The 19,083-nt window shown below is 34.7% G+C and overlaps 1 protein-coding gene and 1 long non-coding RNA gene across 2 annotated transcripts; both read right to left on the bottom strand.

The window, feature by feature from the left end:
• Nucleotides 1–1,210: 1,210 nt before the first annotated feature.
• Nucleotides 1,211–5,558, bottom strand: LOC109238418 (electron transfer flavoprotein subunit alpha, mitochondrial). The gene is made up of 7 exons (XM_019404868.1): nt 5,277–5,558; nt 4,496–4,678; nt 3,084–3,295; nt 2,404–2,567; nt 2,029–2,190; nt 1,792–1,844; nt 1,211–1,504 (listed from the first exon to the last, which is right to left on the bottom strand). Exons 1-7 carry the CDS (start codon nt 5,346–5,348, stop codon nt 1,226–1,228), a joined length of 1,125 nt encoding a protein of 374 aa, XP_019260413.1. The 5' UTR covers nt 5,349–5,558; the 3' UTR covers nt 1,211–1,225.
• A 4,013-nt stretch (nt 5,559–9,571) lies between these two features.
• On the bottom strand, nt 9,572–13,353 carry LOC109238412. The gene is made up of 3 exons (XR_002069742.1): nt 13,018–13,353; nt 11,726–11,774; nt 9,572–9,595 (listed from the first exon to the last, which is right to left on the bottom strand). It is a non-coding gene; the product is annotated as an uncharacterized LOC109238412 (long non-coding RNA).
• Nucleotides 13,354–19,083: the final 5,730 nt, after the last annotated feature.

Raw genomic sequence — 19,083 nt, 5'->3', positions numbered from 1 at the left:
CATATTTCATGATATCAGTCCTGAGTTAGACACTGCCTCAAAATGTTTAGTAAATAAATAAAGGTTTAAGCACTTAGCTCTATAATTCTTAATAATAGAAACTAAAAATGAACAATTTGACTGTGCTCGAGTGGCTTGCATGCATATATATATCTGGACTGAGTGTGGATCGGGCTGCACGCCGCAGCGAATGCTACGATGATATTGCGCTTGGGCTGTAAGAGCCCCTCCGGAGTCTGAACCCCCACAATGAGCGCGCGTACCCAAATGGATCGGGCTGCGCGCCGCAGCGGTCATGTGCATTGCATTGCATTCATGCATTATTACCTATTTGTCTTACTTGTCCTGGTATTGTTGTTGTTCCACCGTTTAATATGCTGAATCGCTGATTATAGCTTTATATTGTAATATTTCGGAATTTCTTACTTTCAGCCATTATATATGTTTATTACTAGCTGAGTTGGAAGTACTCACTTTACTCCCTGCACCATGTGTGCAGATTCAGGTGCTCCGGAGACTTAGTGGAGCTGTTTGCTGTCTTCTTGGATTTTATCTTCAGGAGTTGTCGAGGTAGCTGCCTGACGTCCGCAGCATATTCTAGACTTCTTTATCACTATGGATATGTATTACTCTATTACATCTAGAGGCTTTAGACTCGTGACTCCAGATCTATTGGGGAATGTTTGTAATATTCGTTATTATTTTTCGTACTATTTTATTTAGATTCGGATTGGAACCTTGGCATTTGCTATTTTAATCGTATTATTGGTTAACGGATTACGTATTTGGGTTGAGAGTATTTAATTGGTCGGGCTTGCCAAGCACCGGTGTTGGGCGCCATCACGACCGGGATTGGGGTCGTGACAACAAGCCATGGCCAATTCATTATTTCTGAACACTTTAAACATCCCCCCTGGAATTCTCACAATAACATGAATAAACATGTTATCTTCCTCCTCTCTATCCCATGTGCCAATTGACTCTGAGCCTTTCAACAAAATTTGTCTTAGTTTGTTCCTAAATCATTATATTTGGGTTGGTGAATAAGATGAAAGGACAGAGGAGGATTATCAGTCATTTCCCTTGCTTGCTGATGAGGTAAAATTGGAGAGGTCAGGGCACTTCATGCCAACTTTTTCAGTTGCTCCAGAATTTAATGGAAATAAGTATGGTGTGCTCTACTTCCTAAGTGCTAACAACCGTTAGTAAATAAACCAATACTCCATCAAAGGTAGTAAGACAATGGGTTAATCTCTCCTTTACCCTTCTCCCTGTCTCGTGGAATAACATAGTGTGAGAAAAGCATAGTTTGTTTGAGCATGAATTCATTTTGGAGAGAAAAAACAAAAAGATTGACCCTAACCTGGAATATGGGTGCATCCGCATCTTTATTCACAGCAACAATGACCTTGGAATCTCTCATGCCTGCTATGTGTTGAATCGCCCCAGAAACCCCAAAAGCCATATACAATTCTGGGGCAACAATTTTTCCAGTCTGGCCAACCTGAAATCGAAAAGGAAAAACAAAAACTGTATTTGAAAAAGCTGACTAATATGAAAAAACTGACCAACTGTAATTATTCAATCACTTAAAGCATCAACAAGAAAAGTCAAATGAAACTATTCCAAGTATTTTTACTTGCACACCATTTTAGGGTTGACTCATTATACCATAAACATAAACTTTCTTAGACAAAAGCAAAGATAACAGGTTACAACATATGTGAAAATCCAGTTTAACGTTTTTAAAGGCACAGATTTCACTCAAAGCAATGATATTTCTAGTGTTACCTGGAGGTCATTGGGAACAAATCCAGCATCAACTGCAGCACGAGTGGCACCAACTGTGCAAGAGAGAAGTAAACCAATTTAATTAACAAACTAAAAGCAGGTAGAAATAAAACTGCTTCCTATGCAGATCACCACTATGAAATGAAAAGTAATTCTAGATATGAATTCATAAAAGACAGATTGATTGAGACTAAAGAAGTTGCACGAAAAAGAGCAAAATAATGGGAGTGCACAAACCTGCAGCACCTATTTTTTCCGCGAGCTTATCTATCATTTTGAAGTTCTCAGCACTCTTTACACCTCGTCCCCCGGTAACTACAATACGTGCATTTCCAAGATCCGGGCGTTCCACATTTTGGGAGGAAAGCTTTATATATCTTGATTTACCAACTGAATCATCTGTAAAACAAATTATCTCGCTTCAGGTTTCAACATACTCAAGTTTCCTTCTTTTTTTCTTTTTTTTCTTCTTTTGATAAGGTAAGGTAAATCAACCTACTCAAGTTTCTTCACAAGAGATTCAAAGACAATATCAAAATCAACAAGATTGGAATAAAACTGCCATATCTTGGTTATGGCAGAAGATATAGGCTCAGATCATAACTGACAGACCTTCATCCAAGGTTGAAAGATCAACTTGATCTATTGAGGCGGCATCAGATTTCGAATCAGCTGGTAATGAAGCAACGGGAAAAGATGTAGCTCTAATGCTCAACATACATGGGCTGGAACCTGTGTAACGAACTGTAGAAAGAGCATTTCCTGCATATATTGGCCTGTGACATCAAAGACAATCCAATTAAAACCAACATAGCTTATAGCTTAGCTAAGAAGGCAGAAACAATGCTGTAGTCTGGACTGAAAAACCAGATCTCATCTTGTAGCGGGATGTGCTATAGTTCCTATATATCTTTCAAAATAACTCTGATGAGTTGGCAATTTTATGGCAAGTTATCATATCTAAGAGAGAGCCAGAAAACAATTGCTCTCAAACTAGGTATACACAAAATGTTCAATTGTAAAAGACAAGGGTATTTCTTCACTGTCATCAGATGACCGTTCAATATAATGATCATACTCATGCAACAAGATATACTAGGAATCTGATGTATCACCAAACCTAATAATAGGTAAAGCTTTTCACTCAACCAGAGAGCTGGTAATGCCAACCTCTCAATTTCACCCATCACTCGAAACAGGAAAGAGTTGGAAAATATCACTTGAAGTGCTCACTATCTACAAGAAAATCTATATTTATTGTAGTTTGATAAGGGAACCACTAAAGAAATCACCTAATAAAGAGGTTTGATCCAGATATCTTAGTGACATCAGTAATTGGAGAAATGTCCAGAAGGGCTGCTGCACGCGGTAATACATTTTTCCCAAATGAACCTGATGCAGCCATTATGTGTGAGTAGCCACCTCTCTGCTGAACCAGATGGACTAATTTGGCCCATGGTTCAGCCAAAGGATAAGTAAATTTGTCAGAATCAGCAATAAGGACCTAGAAAACAAAAACCAAAAACAACATGAGAAAAATAATGGAGTTGCATTATCAAAAAAAAAAAAAAAATAATGGAGTTCCATTGATTGGATTCATTGGAGCCTTTTATCTCCCTCTATGTGCTAAATCCTGAATGCTTTAACTAATTTAAATGCTAGTTACGGCATTTTTGTCTCAATGGTCTAACAGAATGCTTGGATTAAGTCAATTAGCAACTCTCATGTAAATCACATGGAAGCTTAAAAATGAAATTCTAAACAAGAGATAAGCATTATTTTGCAGCAGCAAGCATGACCTGTCGATAACAATCATATGATATCTATGTGTTTAATTTGGAGAAAACCAATACAATTAGAGAGATATTGTATATAACAAGTAACCTTTAGATAGTCTTTCTTTTAATGATTGTGGAGCATGGTCAAGCTTGCACACACCTCGACTATTCCACCGGGTATCTGCTACCTCCCATCAGCATAGGCACGGGGTAACTCTGCCTACCAAGGCTTAGGCAGATGGGAAGAAATCACCCAATGTTTTTGTCTCCGCCGAGATTCGAACCTGAAATTTCATAGTTCTCCTCCCACTTCATTGACCCTAGACCACTCTCTTGGATGCTAAATTTTGGATACTCTTGACAAGATCATCTATCATCCTTCCTGGATTTTGTTCCATGGCATGCTTTCCGAATTTCAGTTAAAGTCAATTGAATGTATCATTTCCAAGCAATTCAGATAATATTTTTTTCCAATACATAAGAAAACTGTATTCTGTGATCACTCTATCCACAAGTGTCCAACCGCTCCTCAGATTTTAGGTTTACCGTATCTTAAACCATTCAAAGGAAAGGAAACCACATGTAAAGACTCGAGAATGTGCTTATCTATGCAAGCATCAGAAAAATTCACTGGCCCTTGAATTTCCAAACATCTTTTGTGATTTTAGTCCAAAAATATTATCCTCTCTTTCCTCCTCCGTTGGAAGATAATTCTCTCTCTGTAACAAAGTAAACATGTCTAAAGGTGTATCATACAATCACTAAAGCATGTCAAATAGAATACAACTACTCCTCTTTCACGTTGAACTAGGGATGTCCTTGCTAAGATGTTATTTGAAAAGCAAACAAACTAAATAAGCATAAAGTTAGTATTCCCTGGGCAACAGGCTGAAACAAAAACAGTACAGCATCCAAAAAGGAGCCACCTGAGAAATTGAAGGGTGGGATGAAGCAGCATGTGCCGCAGCTTCCTTAAGGGATTGACCGGATCCAGCAAGTAGCAACGATACAGAATTGTCCCCGCCTAAAGATTTTGCAGCCTCCACAGCACTTAATGATGAGATTTTGATTGATCCTCCTTCATGCTCAGCTAATACCAATGTACTAAGCTAAACATTCAAGACAGCAGAGGTGTAAATTTAAGCTCAATCAGAAGCAAAATTCGTCTATTATAGAACCATAATTCAAGCTCAAATTTTAAAGCATGGATTCGGGCTATATGATTATCAAACACAGAAGTTATTCAGAGATTCTCTTTTCTCCACGTTAAACAAGAAAACTACTAAACAACTTATCCTAAATTCATGTGAATCTCCAGAAACTAGTGAACCACAAAGTAGGTCTTAAAAAACAACAAAGCAGGTCTATATAATTACACCATTGAATCATAAGCAATAAAAATAGTTCCTTTAACTTCCGCATTTACTCCGAAAAAGAATTCGACCCACTTGCATTTGACTTTGACCCTTAGCCTAATAAAATCTATTGGATAAAGCTGCAATTGAGCTGTAGAACAAGGACACAGCTACAGTAATAGAAGAAATGGACGGCCTACCATACAACGAAAGACACGATTATAGTTGAAGAACTTATTTGGGTTCAGCTCTTTATTAAGTTGTTGTTGATTCGAGAAAATAAATCAGAAAGAGTAAGGATTGTTTCTGATAAAAATTGAAGAGTAAGAAGATTAAAAGGAAAAGGGCTTACAGGTCGATATGGGGTTATACGTGCAGTAATGGAGAGGTTTCTGAATGCGAAGAGCATCCTTCCACTGGCCATTTCATCAAACTGTGAGAATTCGCTTCCACTTTATGTTATTTTGGGTCAAATGTCGTGTCATTAAAATTAATTAAAGATTCAATAATAGTGGCGTGGCGTGGCGTGGCGTGGCGTGGCGTGGCGTGTTTATCTTTTTTCTTTTTCAGCGTGGCGTGGCTATCTATTCCAAATTTCCCATACCAAACCTACGATTGCCTGCTCCGCAGCAGCTCCTTTCTTGAGCATTAACTTCACGAACTGCCAACTTCTAAAAAAAAAGAATTAAGTTTATTGGGTTCTTCATAAATTATCGATAAAAGGGTCAAATTTATCAATTTACTTATTTATCCTTCAAATTTATCCTTACTATTATAACACATCTATATCTATCTATGTCTATATTATATTATTATAAAAGCACGAATAATTTAGGCTAAATATTGAACGACTAAAATATCCTTGAAACGTTGATCAACTTTATAACCTTAATCATTTGAATAATTTAAGAATATAATTATAACCAGACTGGTTTTTTTTTTCCATTTAAACATTGCACACAGTAATGCTACATAGTTAACAATAGATTGTGCTAGGGATTAGGTAGAACGCCCATCAATTATATGACAAAATATGCTAAATTAATAAATAATAATTGTTGACCTAAACTAGAGTTGAAGGATTGTGTATTTTGATTTCTTTTTTCTCGTGCACATTATTTTACTCTTTAATATCACGATTATTTTAATATAGGTGTGTCTATATATATGTTTGAGTAATATGTATGAATTTATTTTTAGATAATTAATAGAGCCAATAAAATATTGAAATTACTAGAATTGAAAAATTAGTTTACAAAATTGGTGAAATTTGTTAGTTTTCGTTTTGAATTCCACGTGAACGAAACAAAGGTTGGATTAGTTTTTTTCCCTAAAGTATTTTGAGTTTGGAATCCGAAATTAATAACGCATTTGTGATTAAAAAAAATTGAACCAATATACTAATATTTTTTATGAGGTTTAATTTCAAATCTAACGCTTAAGATATTCGTGCAACGCATGAGTGTAGAAACTAGTATTATATTAAAAGCATGAACCCCTTAAGTTAAAAGTTGAATTACTAAAATACACTTCTTATTTACCTAAATATTATACTTCCAAATATATTTAAGAATAATATATTAGCAATACCATTTAAATAGGAAAAAAGATGTTTTGATTTATGGCTTTAGGAAGACCATAACTTAAAAGTTAAATTACTTAAATGCCCTTTTAATTAGCCTAATTTTTTTTAAATTTGAGANCGCCGCAGCGGTCATATGCATTGCATTGCATTCATGCATTGGTTCCTGTTTGTACTACGTGTCATGACATTCAGCACTCTCATATCATTGGCATCCATGCTACTTCTTGTACTGCTTACCAGATGCCCTGGTGTTAATTGTTTGTGGAGTGCTGTGCCCGAGGGGCTGACTTATGTGCGGACTTGCACTATCTAATTACGCATTCATTTGCTTGACTGTTGGAAAAGAATGTTTTCTAAAAGAGGTTTAAACTGAGCTAGATATTTTCTTAAAGGATTTTCACGGTTTTACTGTTTTCTCAAAGAGTTGTACTATCCTATATAGCATGATGGAGTGCTCTTACGTGATTTCTTGCCTCTCAGTTATTATTTACTCTTATTACTCACTGAGTTGGAAGTACTCACTTTACTCCCTGCACCTCGCGTACAGTTGCAGGTATTGTTCACCCGGTAGCGGGTTATTAGCTGATTGAAGGTAGGGCTATTGTAGCTGAGCAAGGTGTCCTCCAGCGTTCGCGGCACCGGATGTTGTCTTGATTTTCCAGAATTTTTCTTTATATATTATTATTGGCCCTGTAGTTGTGTTCAGGTTTCTTTAGATGCTCGTGACTTGTGACACCCCGGTCGGGTTGTGTTGGGTTGTACATACTGGTTATTATTGTCGTTAAGCTATATTCACCTATTCGTTTATGTTTAATAAATGTTAAAGAGACGATTTGGGTTAGTTGGCAGGCCTTGTCTTCACGAGAGGCGCCATCACGACCGGGTTTGGAAATTGGGTCGTGACAAAGTGAAGACCGCATAAGCGGATTTTTGGCCGCGGAAGCGGGACCGCATGAGTGAAAAATCGTTGTTGACAGAAGGGTTTAAAATATTATATTTCATCCGCGAATAAGAGGTAGTTTCCACCATTTTTAAGCGACTTGGAGAGCTTTGGGCGAGGATTTTCGAGGGTTTTGACTGAGAATCAATTGGAGGTAAGTCTCTTGGCCTAATTATTCGAGTTTATGGTAGAAATTACATGTAAATTGTGGAAAATTCATCAAAAACGGGTCAAGCTAGGGCTTAGAAAGTTGTGATGTAAAAATGGATTTTGAAAGGGCATTTGAACTCCGATTTTGGTGAAATTGATATGTGTAGACTCGTGGCGAGATGAGGAATCCAGTGATATAAATTTCGTAATTTTTCAAGAAGTGGGCCCGGGGTTTCGGGTTTTGCCAACTTAGTGAATTTTTGGTATTTTTTTTCGAGTCTTTTCGATTGGGTTATGTTTCTTTAGCCTATTGTAATGTATTCGTTGTGGTTTTAATCAGATTCGGCGTGCGAAGAGGTTGATTCGAAAGGCAAAGGCATAGCGAGCTAGACTTGTGGCCGGCTTGAGGTGAGTAATAGATGTAGATGATGACCTGAGGGTTTGAAACCCCGGTATACACATTGTGACGCTATATTGAGGCGAGACACGTACTCTATGACGAGTGCGGGGTCGATTGTGACTGGGGATTGTGACCTAGTCCGTTCCGATTGATGTTCATACTGTGTTCTTGACTAGAAATTGTTTGGTAATCATCCTACTTGGATTTTATGAATATGTTTGGGGCTTTGTGCCTATCATTTGCATCCTTCAGGGATCCTTATCACTGCTTCCATGATGCTTAGCATATTTCATGATATCAGTCCTGAGTTAGACACTGCCTCAAAATGTTTAGTAAATAAATAAAGGTTTAAGCACTTAGCTCTATAATTCTTAATAATAGAAACTAAACATGAACAATTTGACTGTGCCCGAGTGGCTTACATGCATATATATATCTGGACTGAGTATGGATCGGGCTGCACGCCGCAGCGAATGTTACGATGATATTGCACTTGGGCTGTAGGAGTCCCTCTGGAGTCTGAACCCCCACAGTGAGCGCGGGTACCCAAATGGATCGGGCTGCGCGCCGCAGCGGTCATGTGCATTGCATTGCATTCATGCATTTATACCTATTTGTCTTACTTGTCCTGGTATTGTTGTTGTTCCACCGTTTAATGTGCTGAATCGCTGATTATAGCTTTATATTGTAATATTTCGGAATTTCTTACTTTCAGCCATTATATATGTTTATTACTCACTGAGTTGGAAGTACTCACTTTACTCCCTGCACCATGTGTGCAGATTCAGGTGCTCCGGAGACTTAGTGGAGCTGTTTGCTGTCTTCTTGGATTTTATCTTCAGGAGTTGTCGAGGTAGCTGCCTGACGTCCGCAGGACCCGACTCCTCCCCTTTAATTCATTTTCATACTCTAGACTTCTTTATCACTATGGATATATATATATTACTCTATTACATCTAGGGGCTCTAGACTCGTGACTCCAGATCTATTGGGGAATGTTTGGAATACTCGTTATTATTTTTCGTACTATATTATTTAGATTCGGATTGGAACCTTGACATTTGCTATTTTAATCGTATTATTTGTTAACGGATTACGTAATTGGGTTGATTGGTCGGGCTTGCCTAGCATCAGTGTTGGGCGCCATCACGACCGGGAATGGGGTCGTGACATAGGGTCGGGCCCAAATAATTATACCTTCTCCTACGCGAAAAAGGACAAGTTTCTAGGCCTGGACGTCCCCGGCCGCGGTCCGGGCGCGGTACTTTGCAAGGCTACTGTTTAAGTTCGCGTCAAGTCCGCGGTCGCGGTTTCAACCGCGTTTTTGACCCTGTTCCATTTTGAATTTGGAAAAACGTAAGACATGAAAGTTGTAGCCCTTTGAGTTAGATTTCCAACCATATATTCTGAGTGAAAAGTTATGTGCATTTTACTAGACAGTGTGCAATATGCCTACTCGATTCTTCGTTTTGTTGCTCTATCATCCGTTGATCCCCGAATACGATCCCGCCTTAATTTCTTGGGATTTTACTCAGACTTCAAAGCTCTAAATCACTTGAATTCATTCCATAACATCTATATAGTTCGGAATCACTCCTACAAGGCATAAAACACACTGTTAGTGCAAAACACTAGCGATTAAAGTGCAAACTCAACTAAAGTGCAGTAAATTAGAGTGTAATAATAAACTAAAATACGTAATTATAGCCTATCGTCACCTACTATTGATAATCTAAACCTAAATGAAATCCTCAACCTAATTAAACAAAGAAAAAGACACAATGTAAGTAAAGCATTACTATAAACTAAGAAAAATCTATTCTGGTCTAGAATCCTAAACCTAAACGAAACAAAAAATGTACAAAAAAATACGGAAAGAATCCTAAACAAAGTAAAATCTAAAGAATCATAAACCAAAAGGAAAGCACACGCTATTATATTTTATCCTAAAAAAAAAAATTAATTACTACAATTACAATTATATCCAATGTAGAATTTACTGACCAAGGGTAAAAAAACGATCAACATTTCGATAGGGTCTTCATGCTTTTAACATAGATATGGATCTTATTAGCGAAATGATTTGGATTTGTATTATTAGTTAGGATATAGCATGAATCTCTCGCATTTTATTCTACTACTAGCTAATCAAACACGTGATTTAGGAAATGCAGTTGATATCAAATGAAGAGGATTTTATATTTGGAAAAAATAAATAACAAATATATAATGTAAGACATAGCAAAATAATTTTAAATCAAATATAGAAGGAAAAATAAAATAAAATTTTCAAATAATTAAAGTACCACATTTTTTTGTACTCTTATCATGACAAAGTTCTCAAGGAACAATCCACTTAATTAGAGAAGATAAATTAATTAATGTTCAATTTTGCAATTATGAATATTCACTAGTAATTATATTTAGAGGTCAATAATGTTATTCACAATAAGAAAATGAGAAACAATAGTGGCGAAAGACCTAAGAAGAAAGTGGAAGAAACTCATATTTTTTCGCTCCTGAAACTTGTAAGAATAAGAAGTAAAAGCACACAGCGATGAAATCATGAAGGGGCCTATGTTCTTTTCAATAGTTTTGCAAAATTAAAGAGTAGAGGATGTAAAACGAAGGACACAGATAATTAACATTTATTTTCCTACAAATACTTAACAGTGCCCCAACAACTATATATATATGTCGGAAAGAAAGGCTACGCGTACGGGAGGGGATACAATGTGCCTGCACATTCACAAATAAATTAAATAAGTAAAAAAGATTCAAAATCCTAAAAATGATCAATTAGTCAATTATTTTAGAAGTAGAAATGCTAAATCACTAAAAAACACTGAAGGTACGTAGGAAAAGCAAGTTGTTGCTTCAAATTTGCCAAATAGTGATGCTGCATCTTTTGCAAGAGCAAGTGCACGTAATATATATATCATCCCTATTTAGTGTACTCTCTCTTCACAAGCTTCATTCTCTCAATTTTAACAGCATCACAAATCCGTATCTGAGTGGGCAATTTTGATGGGTTGATTGAAAGTTGAGGAATGGAGTATGATCGAAGAGAAACTGTTGGTTTGGAATTTTAATTGTCCCCTTTATTTCAATAGTTGTAAATTAGCTGTTATATATATATATATATATATAGGCATTTCCGTTAACGGTTGCATTGTTTATCTTGGAAGGTTTTAAAAAATTTAAGAGCAAAAGGCAAATAAAAGATAAATGTCCTTTCAAGTGCCATATAATATTTTCCTGATCATTACAATATTGCAGCTACGTTTAATGCATATGTTGCTACAAGCAACGCATAAAAGTGTAGAGAAGGAGGAAGTTGAACTACTATCCAATACCAATATTTGAGGGTACGATAAAAAGCTAAGACACTCTAAAACGTCATATCACTAAACTACATAATTTAAACTTATTATTGTCGAATGTGTGAGTCTTAGAGGAAGAGAACTAAAGTAACAGGAAGTTGAACTACTATGCAATACTAAAATCTAATGGTACAATGCAAATATATCTAGTACAATCTAAACTCCATAACACTAAACTATATATAAATAACATTTATGGATAACATATAAAGTGTTTTAGAATCTTAACATAATGTTTACATCCTTAGTTATTGATTTGGAAGAAAAATTAGACCAGAATATTCACACAATTAGTTACGAATTGTGGAAAAGCATAATATTGAAGAGAAGCTTTGGACCGTACCTCAATCTCTTTACGACGTTTTGGCAGCCCAATCCTTGGTTGTCCACACCTATACAATAAGATTAGGATGTAAATAGTTTTAGAGAGTCCATTACTCAAATGGCCACTCAATTATCCCAAATTATCTCCTAAAGTCACTTTACTTTCGGTTGTAACAACAAAGTCACTGAACTATGCCTATTGCACTCAGAAGGTCACTGAACTAGATTTTCCAAATTTTGGATTGTCAAATACCTATTTTACCCTCTAAATTATAAACATTTATCTTTTTTTTTATAATGTTATGATATTCCCTTTTTAATTTATATTATGGACTTACCTATAGAATAAATAAATATTATTTATAAATTAAAAAATAAAAAGTATTTAAGTATATATAATGATGGAATAACAAAATAATGAGCATAGTAAAAAAAAATAATTAGAATAATTTGTTAGTAATAATAATTTTAGTATTAACAACAAAAATTCAAAAATTTATTTACACAATTCAGAATGAAAGAAAATAAAGATTGTAAAATATATATTCCATGCACGTAATATAAAAATAATTATTTAATTTAAGGTATTTTTATAGTATACATTATATATTCTTGAAAATTATGCTCAATTATATTATTATGTTTCTACCAACTTTCCGACGACACAAAGTTATGTCACCAGAAAGCAGGGGGACTATCTGTATATGGTAAAATATGTTAAGTCATGCATGGAATATATATAATATAATTGAGCAAAATTTTCAAGAATATATAATGTATATTATAAAATAATTTTATTTAAATAATTATTTTATATTACGTGCATGGAATATATATATATTTTACACCTTTATTTTCATTCATTCTTAGTTGTGTAAATAAATTTTTGAATTTCTGTTGTTAATACTAAAATTATTATTACTCAAATTATTTTAATTATTTTTTTTACTATGGTCATTATTTTGTTATCCAGCATTATAGGTGCTTAAATACTTTTTATTTTTTTTAATTTATAAATAATATTTATTTATTCTTTAGATAAGTCCATAATATAAATTAAAAAGAGGAAATCATAATATTAAAAAGTTAAAACAAATAAAAGAAGATAAATATTTATAATTTAGAGGGTAAAATAGGTATTTGGCAATCCAAAATTTGGAAAATCTAGTTGGGTGACCTTCTGAGTGCAATGAGCATAGTTGAGTGACTTTTTTGTTACAAACGAAAGTAAAGTGACTTTAGAAGATAATTTGGGATAATTGAGTGACCATAAAATTAATGATACAGATTAACTTTGAAAGTATTACAAACCCTTGGCGAGAAATATATAGTTTTTTCCCCATAGACTTCGTTGGCGTGAAGGTAGCATATGGTGAGAAAAAATGTGTATAGGTTAGTAGATAAAGGGGATTTTTCCTTTCCCGTAAAAACATAAAAATAACAAAGAAGGTACAGAGGGTTGAGTTTGGAGAATTTGAATAGAGGTTAGGTAACGGAATTTGCAGGAGGAAAAACAGAGAAGAAAGATAAGTAGGGAAAGAGAAGAGAAGAATCGTTGTGGCCTGTGGGAAGAAAGCGATTGTGAATGCGAAGCGGTGTGGCGTGAGGAGTCTTTTTGTTGTGGGTTGTCAATTTTTAGCTTTTAAAGTGGTGAAGGTAATGGTTTTAAAAGTGAAAAAACGTATTTCCTGCCTAATGCCAGTGCCACGTAACCGGTCAAAGGACCAGATAGATATTAGTGAGCATGATTAATTATCTCACCAAAAATATAATAAAATTGAAAAGGCGCGCCTTTTTAATAAAAAAAAAAAAAGGGTGTTGGCTTAATTTTAAGAAATTCGGGCAGAAATTATTTATGAAGAGTATTTACAGGTAAGAAGTTGAAAACGTCTTCCCCAAGTTTGAGATAACTTTTGCGATAGCGTTGACCCCGTGCTCTCCAAGGCACTGGTCAATAGATCGAGTCAATGAATTGCAACTTGAACTAAATTGGAGTGATGGGTTCTTCACTTCTTCTATATTTTTTGTCCGTTTTTTGGGTAATTTGCTGTTTTAATACGCCATCCATAATATATTGCTCTTAATTTATATAACGGTATTAGTATTTCGAGAGTCAAACGAACTTTTCATTGACTTTAACTTTTTATATGCCATTAAATATTTTGAATTAATAATATCATGATGTTTTTGAATATGTAAAGTTTATTTTGAAAAACTTAAAGAGTCTGTCAAAATACACGATAAAAACTAAAAAAAATTAAATCTCAAAAAGCGAATAATATCACATTATTATACAGTAGCTCCCTATTTGTTTCAGCAACTTACACGTAAACAGTGTAAAAATTGCACGGGGCGCCCTATTTGGTCGCCCCCATTTAACCTATACACATTTTTTTTTTAAACTTTTAACTTGTACCCACTTCTTAAATAACTTCAGCTCCCTTTCTCCTCCTTCTTCTTCTCCTTCGTTTTCTTCTTCTGAAACTGGAACTACTCTCAGCAATTTCCTCTGGCCCAAAAAATTACCAGAAGAAATGGTGTGGAAGTCCAACGCAGAGGCTCTTCGAATTTGATATTGTTTTCTGAGTTGTTGATAGTTTTGTGAATCAATATCTTTGACTGGTCGCGGTCGCGGAGGTAGTGTTGGTTTTGAAATTACTTGCTTGAGCTGCAGCATTTCCTATCTTTCAGCTTCAGCACGTCTACTTTCCTGTCCAACCAAACAATCTCTTCCTCCGCCATAACCACTTCTTCAAGCAGATGTTGAACCTACATATATAATTTCTTTTTATATTATGGAATGTTCTGTCAGTCAGTGTATATAATTAAAAAAAAAAGATAGAGTTAAATCAAGCAAGAGAAGCAAATCCAACGGCTTCATATAAGAGTTAATTTTATCCAAGCTTCAGCTCTAGAGCTGAAGTTTGAGCTGAAGTTTTTTTGTTGTAGAGCTGAAGTTTCCCAGTTACAACACAAAAAACTTCCGAGTTACAACACAAAAAACTTCAGCTCTAGAGCTGAAGTTTCCCAGTTACAACACAAAACTTCAGCTCTAGAGCTGAAGTTTTCCAGTTACAACACAAAAACTTCAGCTCTAGAGCTAATGTTTCCCGGTTACAACACAAAATCTTGATTTCTGGAAGAGAAGTAACGTTGTAATTACTCGCGCTGCTTTGATTCTTCGACATAGGTTTGTCTAACCATACAAATCCACGCATTTTATTTGGCTTCCACCATAATTTTACGTACTCTTTTCTATAATTCCATGTAGTACGTGACGATCCAATGCCAAAAACAATATGGTGGAGCTGAGTTTTTTCAGGGGTTTGGATAGTGTTTGACTGGTTTTCTTCGTTAAATCTAATAAAAATACCAAAAGTGGGTGGACGTGAATTAGAGAGTAAAAAACCTATAAAAGACAAAAGAAAAAGATGAAGGTGATCATGATTCTGGGAAGTACTCTAGAGCTGAAGTTTTCCAGTGAAGTTTCACAGTTACAACACAAAAACTTCAGCTCTAGAGCTGAAGTTTCCCAGTTACAAAATAAAAACTTCAGCTCTAGAGCTGAACTTCAGGCCCGGCTACTAGAATGCTGAAGTTTTGCGTGATTGCCTTTGCTACTTCAGCCCCGTGTGCTGAAGTTATGCGAAAAAGCGGGTACGCTTGCAATTTTTTTTGCAAAGCGGGCACAAGTTAAAATGTGACACAAAAAGCGGGTATAGATGCAAATGCCCCGTAAACGTACGTTGCTATTTATCTCGGCAACTTACATGCACGTAATTTTTTCCCGACTAACATGTATATAACAATTTAAGTGCTAAGTTGAAGTAGTATATAAAGTAAAAGGTTAAGAAATACTTATAAGAAAAATATATTCCGCCTATAATTGAGAAATGTCATTGGGCCATTTCCGGACAACCAAATAATCAAATTCTACAAATTTTTCAGATTATGAATAAGACCATCACCAGCAATAAAGTCAATGAACCTTACTCCTGACCCAGTTTTCAACTAGGGGCGAGGATACATGTCTTAAAGGGTGGTCAACTCATCGGAAAATTACACTGCATATATAGATAAAATATTAGGTTAGTGTTATAAAACAATAAAAGAACAAGAACAATATTGAAGAGAGAAAGAGAGAGAGAATTCTTATTGAATTTTGGGATGAATTACAATGGAATAGAATCCTCTATTTCTAGGGAGAGGGTGACTTAGCCACCAAGTAATAAACCCTAGAATCTCTCTAAATATAGACATTCACCATAAATAAAATTCTATTTATAACACTCCCCCTTGAATGTCTATTCAACAGATAATGTGCCTCGTTAAAACCTTAACTAAAATAAAACCCAGTGGGAAAAAATTCTAGAGAAGGAAAAAGAGTACACATATCTAACAATGCGCCTTTTAGTTGCCTCGTTAAAAACCTTGCAAGGAAAACCCAGTGGGACAAAACCTTATAAGGGAAAAAGAGTACAACGCGTATTAACTCCCCCTGATGAGAGCATCAATTCACATCTTTAAGCATTTGATGAACAAATCAGCCATATTAATTTGAATGAATATATTGCACTTTGAAATCATCATTCTTGATAGAGATGAATTGTCTTCATATGATCTTGTTGGAATCGTCAGTTCAATATCTTCACATAGAGGTGAAAACTCTTGGTATCATATTATGACGCCTATAGTTATAGCAAGATATATTTGTGCACAAATTGCACTAAGGAAGTGGTACTTCAAGATCAAGAATTGTATATGCTTCGAGCAACTTAAATCCGTCATGGTTTGTCATATAAGTTAAGTCATATAAGCCATATAGTAGACTTTAGATGCATATCAAGTTTTCATGTCATGCTAGACAAATAAGATATCGAAAACTGATTGCACTTATCATTGGCTTCATAGTTTCAAGTGTTTGAACTGAAGGTCCAAAACTATATGTCTTTCGTATGAAACAAATTCTATTCAAATTGTATCTCTTTCATTTGGCCAATTTTTTTTTGTGTCTATATTCGACAGACTTAAGATCCTCATCTATACTTAGCGCTAACATAGATGCCGTCGACAAACATTTTATATCGGTTCCAGCTTTATTTTCATAAAGACATGACATAGAGATCTCTTCATTCATATTTTCAGGTACCTGAATCTCTCCTGAGATTTTATGAAGTGTTATGTCATGTGATCTTCTAGATCACTTGCCTTCTTATTATGATCATTTGCTCATCTTCTATATTAAGAAGTTTATTTGAAACCGATTTGTCTATATCCTTTAAGCGTACCATAGACGTTGTCCTTCTAGGACTTAATAAGAGCATTTGCAATGAGAATATAGTTACTTTCTTTGGGTTAGAAAATACGTCTGGCATGCTTTGCAATATATTGCACATGAATTATCCTTTTATGAACTTCAAGTTCATATTATTTTATTCGAGGATCTAGATGTACACATGATAATTCATTCCACGTAACTTTTTCTCAGCTGTTTATCATGTCCCCCTCATGTTAGAAAAACTAGCTTGTTTCCTCAACTTTGAGAACCCATCTTTGTGCGTTATGGTCTTAATCAAAATATACACCGCACATCAATAATAATAAGATGGAATTGGTTCCTAACCCTGAACCACTTGTGAGGGGGAGAATGCAATATACTTTCGTATATAACCTATATCAAACTGATATAGATAACTTTGTTCTCATAAGCAATAGTTTAGCTATTAAGTGGAGGCACTCAATAAATTATTTTGCTAAACCAACTGTGATGTAAACCAACTTATCAAGATGAACTATCTTGAGTTAAAATTCTGGAAATTATGCTCTAAATTAAATTATTGAGCAAGTTACCTCGCAAACACTATGTTGCAGGTCAATAATAATCGCACATGTAACCATCTCATAGATGCATCCTATGTGGTATACATAGCAGATGAATGGGCCCATATTCACCTTTGATATTTCCAGCATTCATGTGATTCAATCCCAATTTTAGTTGGTCAATTAATTAATGAGAACAAGCAATATAAGAGAATTCGTAAAGAACATTCTAGTTCTTTAATATTTACCCATGTGAATTCTCTATTATTTTTGCACATCATACTTAAATTGATATGGCTAAACCAATTATGCCAACTGAATAAATTATCAACATTGATAAACTTCAGGTTTACACCATGACGTGTGCAATCATCAATAAACTCCAAGTATTATGATATGGGTTTTTATGTCAATAAACATCCACTTTAGTGTGGTACTCTTTTATTTGTCTATAGTACAAACTGGAAAATAAAGCGGGTAACTTTTCACATACATATTACCTTCTACAAGTTGTAGTAATAGAAGATATTAAATCTTTCCTTTATTTATAGTCTCAGTATGACCAACCGCTTTCGCGAATACTTTAGAAACTCAATAAGTTTCGTTGAGACTTACTACAACACAACGTCATATTGATAATCAATTTTCTCCAAAATAGTATAATTGGCTCTTCTAGAGCTCTCAATTAATTTTGTACTACCACGTATTCATCAACATCCATATGGTGAGTATCTCTTTTAAAGAGAAAGTTATACCATTATAGTCTTGGTCAAAATTATATGCAAGATCTGTTTCTTGCATTACTGTTATTCTTTAATAATCACATTACCAATATATTTTGGTGTACAATAGGTACGTGACCAATGACCATTCATGCCATAATAATGACATTGTTTTCTTATATCATCTCAAACCTCCTTTTAGAGGTGAGTGTGGTATATTCACTACCACTAGCACATTCATATTCTTCCAAGAATGAATATGTATTCATAAATTAATCAGATGTTTTCACATTCACATCATGAATGGACCATAGTCATCTGTATGTGCTTTACGAAATCTTATGTCAAATCGATGACAAATATTACTTTCACAAAGTAAAGGATTATTTTGAGAATCCTTATTATTCTCATTATCAAAATGATGACGATTATAATTTCGTCTATTGCCACGTCCACATCCATTGATACATTCATAGTGATAATTTTGTCTTCTTTCAGACTTATCACATACTGCTATCACATTCTCTTAAGGGAATGAGAATGGAGCAAATTCAATGGGACGAGTTTCCGCTTTTTGTGCCCATAATCATACATGAATTTGATCATCGCAAGACATAAAAATTTTACCACTTCAGGTGGTTATAATTTCTTACAAACTCCATTAGAGTTATAATCAAACTTTGTTGTCTTTGCTTGTATATAAAATCAAATTATAGAATTTCAAGAATTTAAAAGAGAAAAATAAAGTAAAATACTTACCTTAAATCCAGAATTTAATCATGAAGGAAGTTCATGGAATACTTGACTCAATTGGTTAGAGTCTCGTGTTGATAAC

Source organism: Nicotiana attenuata, unplaced genomic scaffold (genome assembly GCF_001879085.1).
Source record: "Nicotiana attenuata strain UT unplaced genomic scaffold, NIATTr2, whole genome shotgun sequence".
Lineage (NCBI taxonomy): Eukaryota > Viridiplantae > Streptophyta > Magnoliopsida > Solanales > Solanaceae > Nicotiana > Nicotiana attenuata.
Note: the sequence above shows the minus strand (reverse complement) of the source record. Positions and strands in the feature narration are given on the sequence as shown.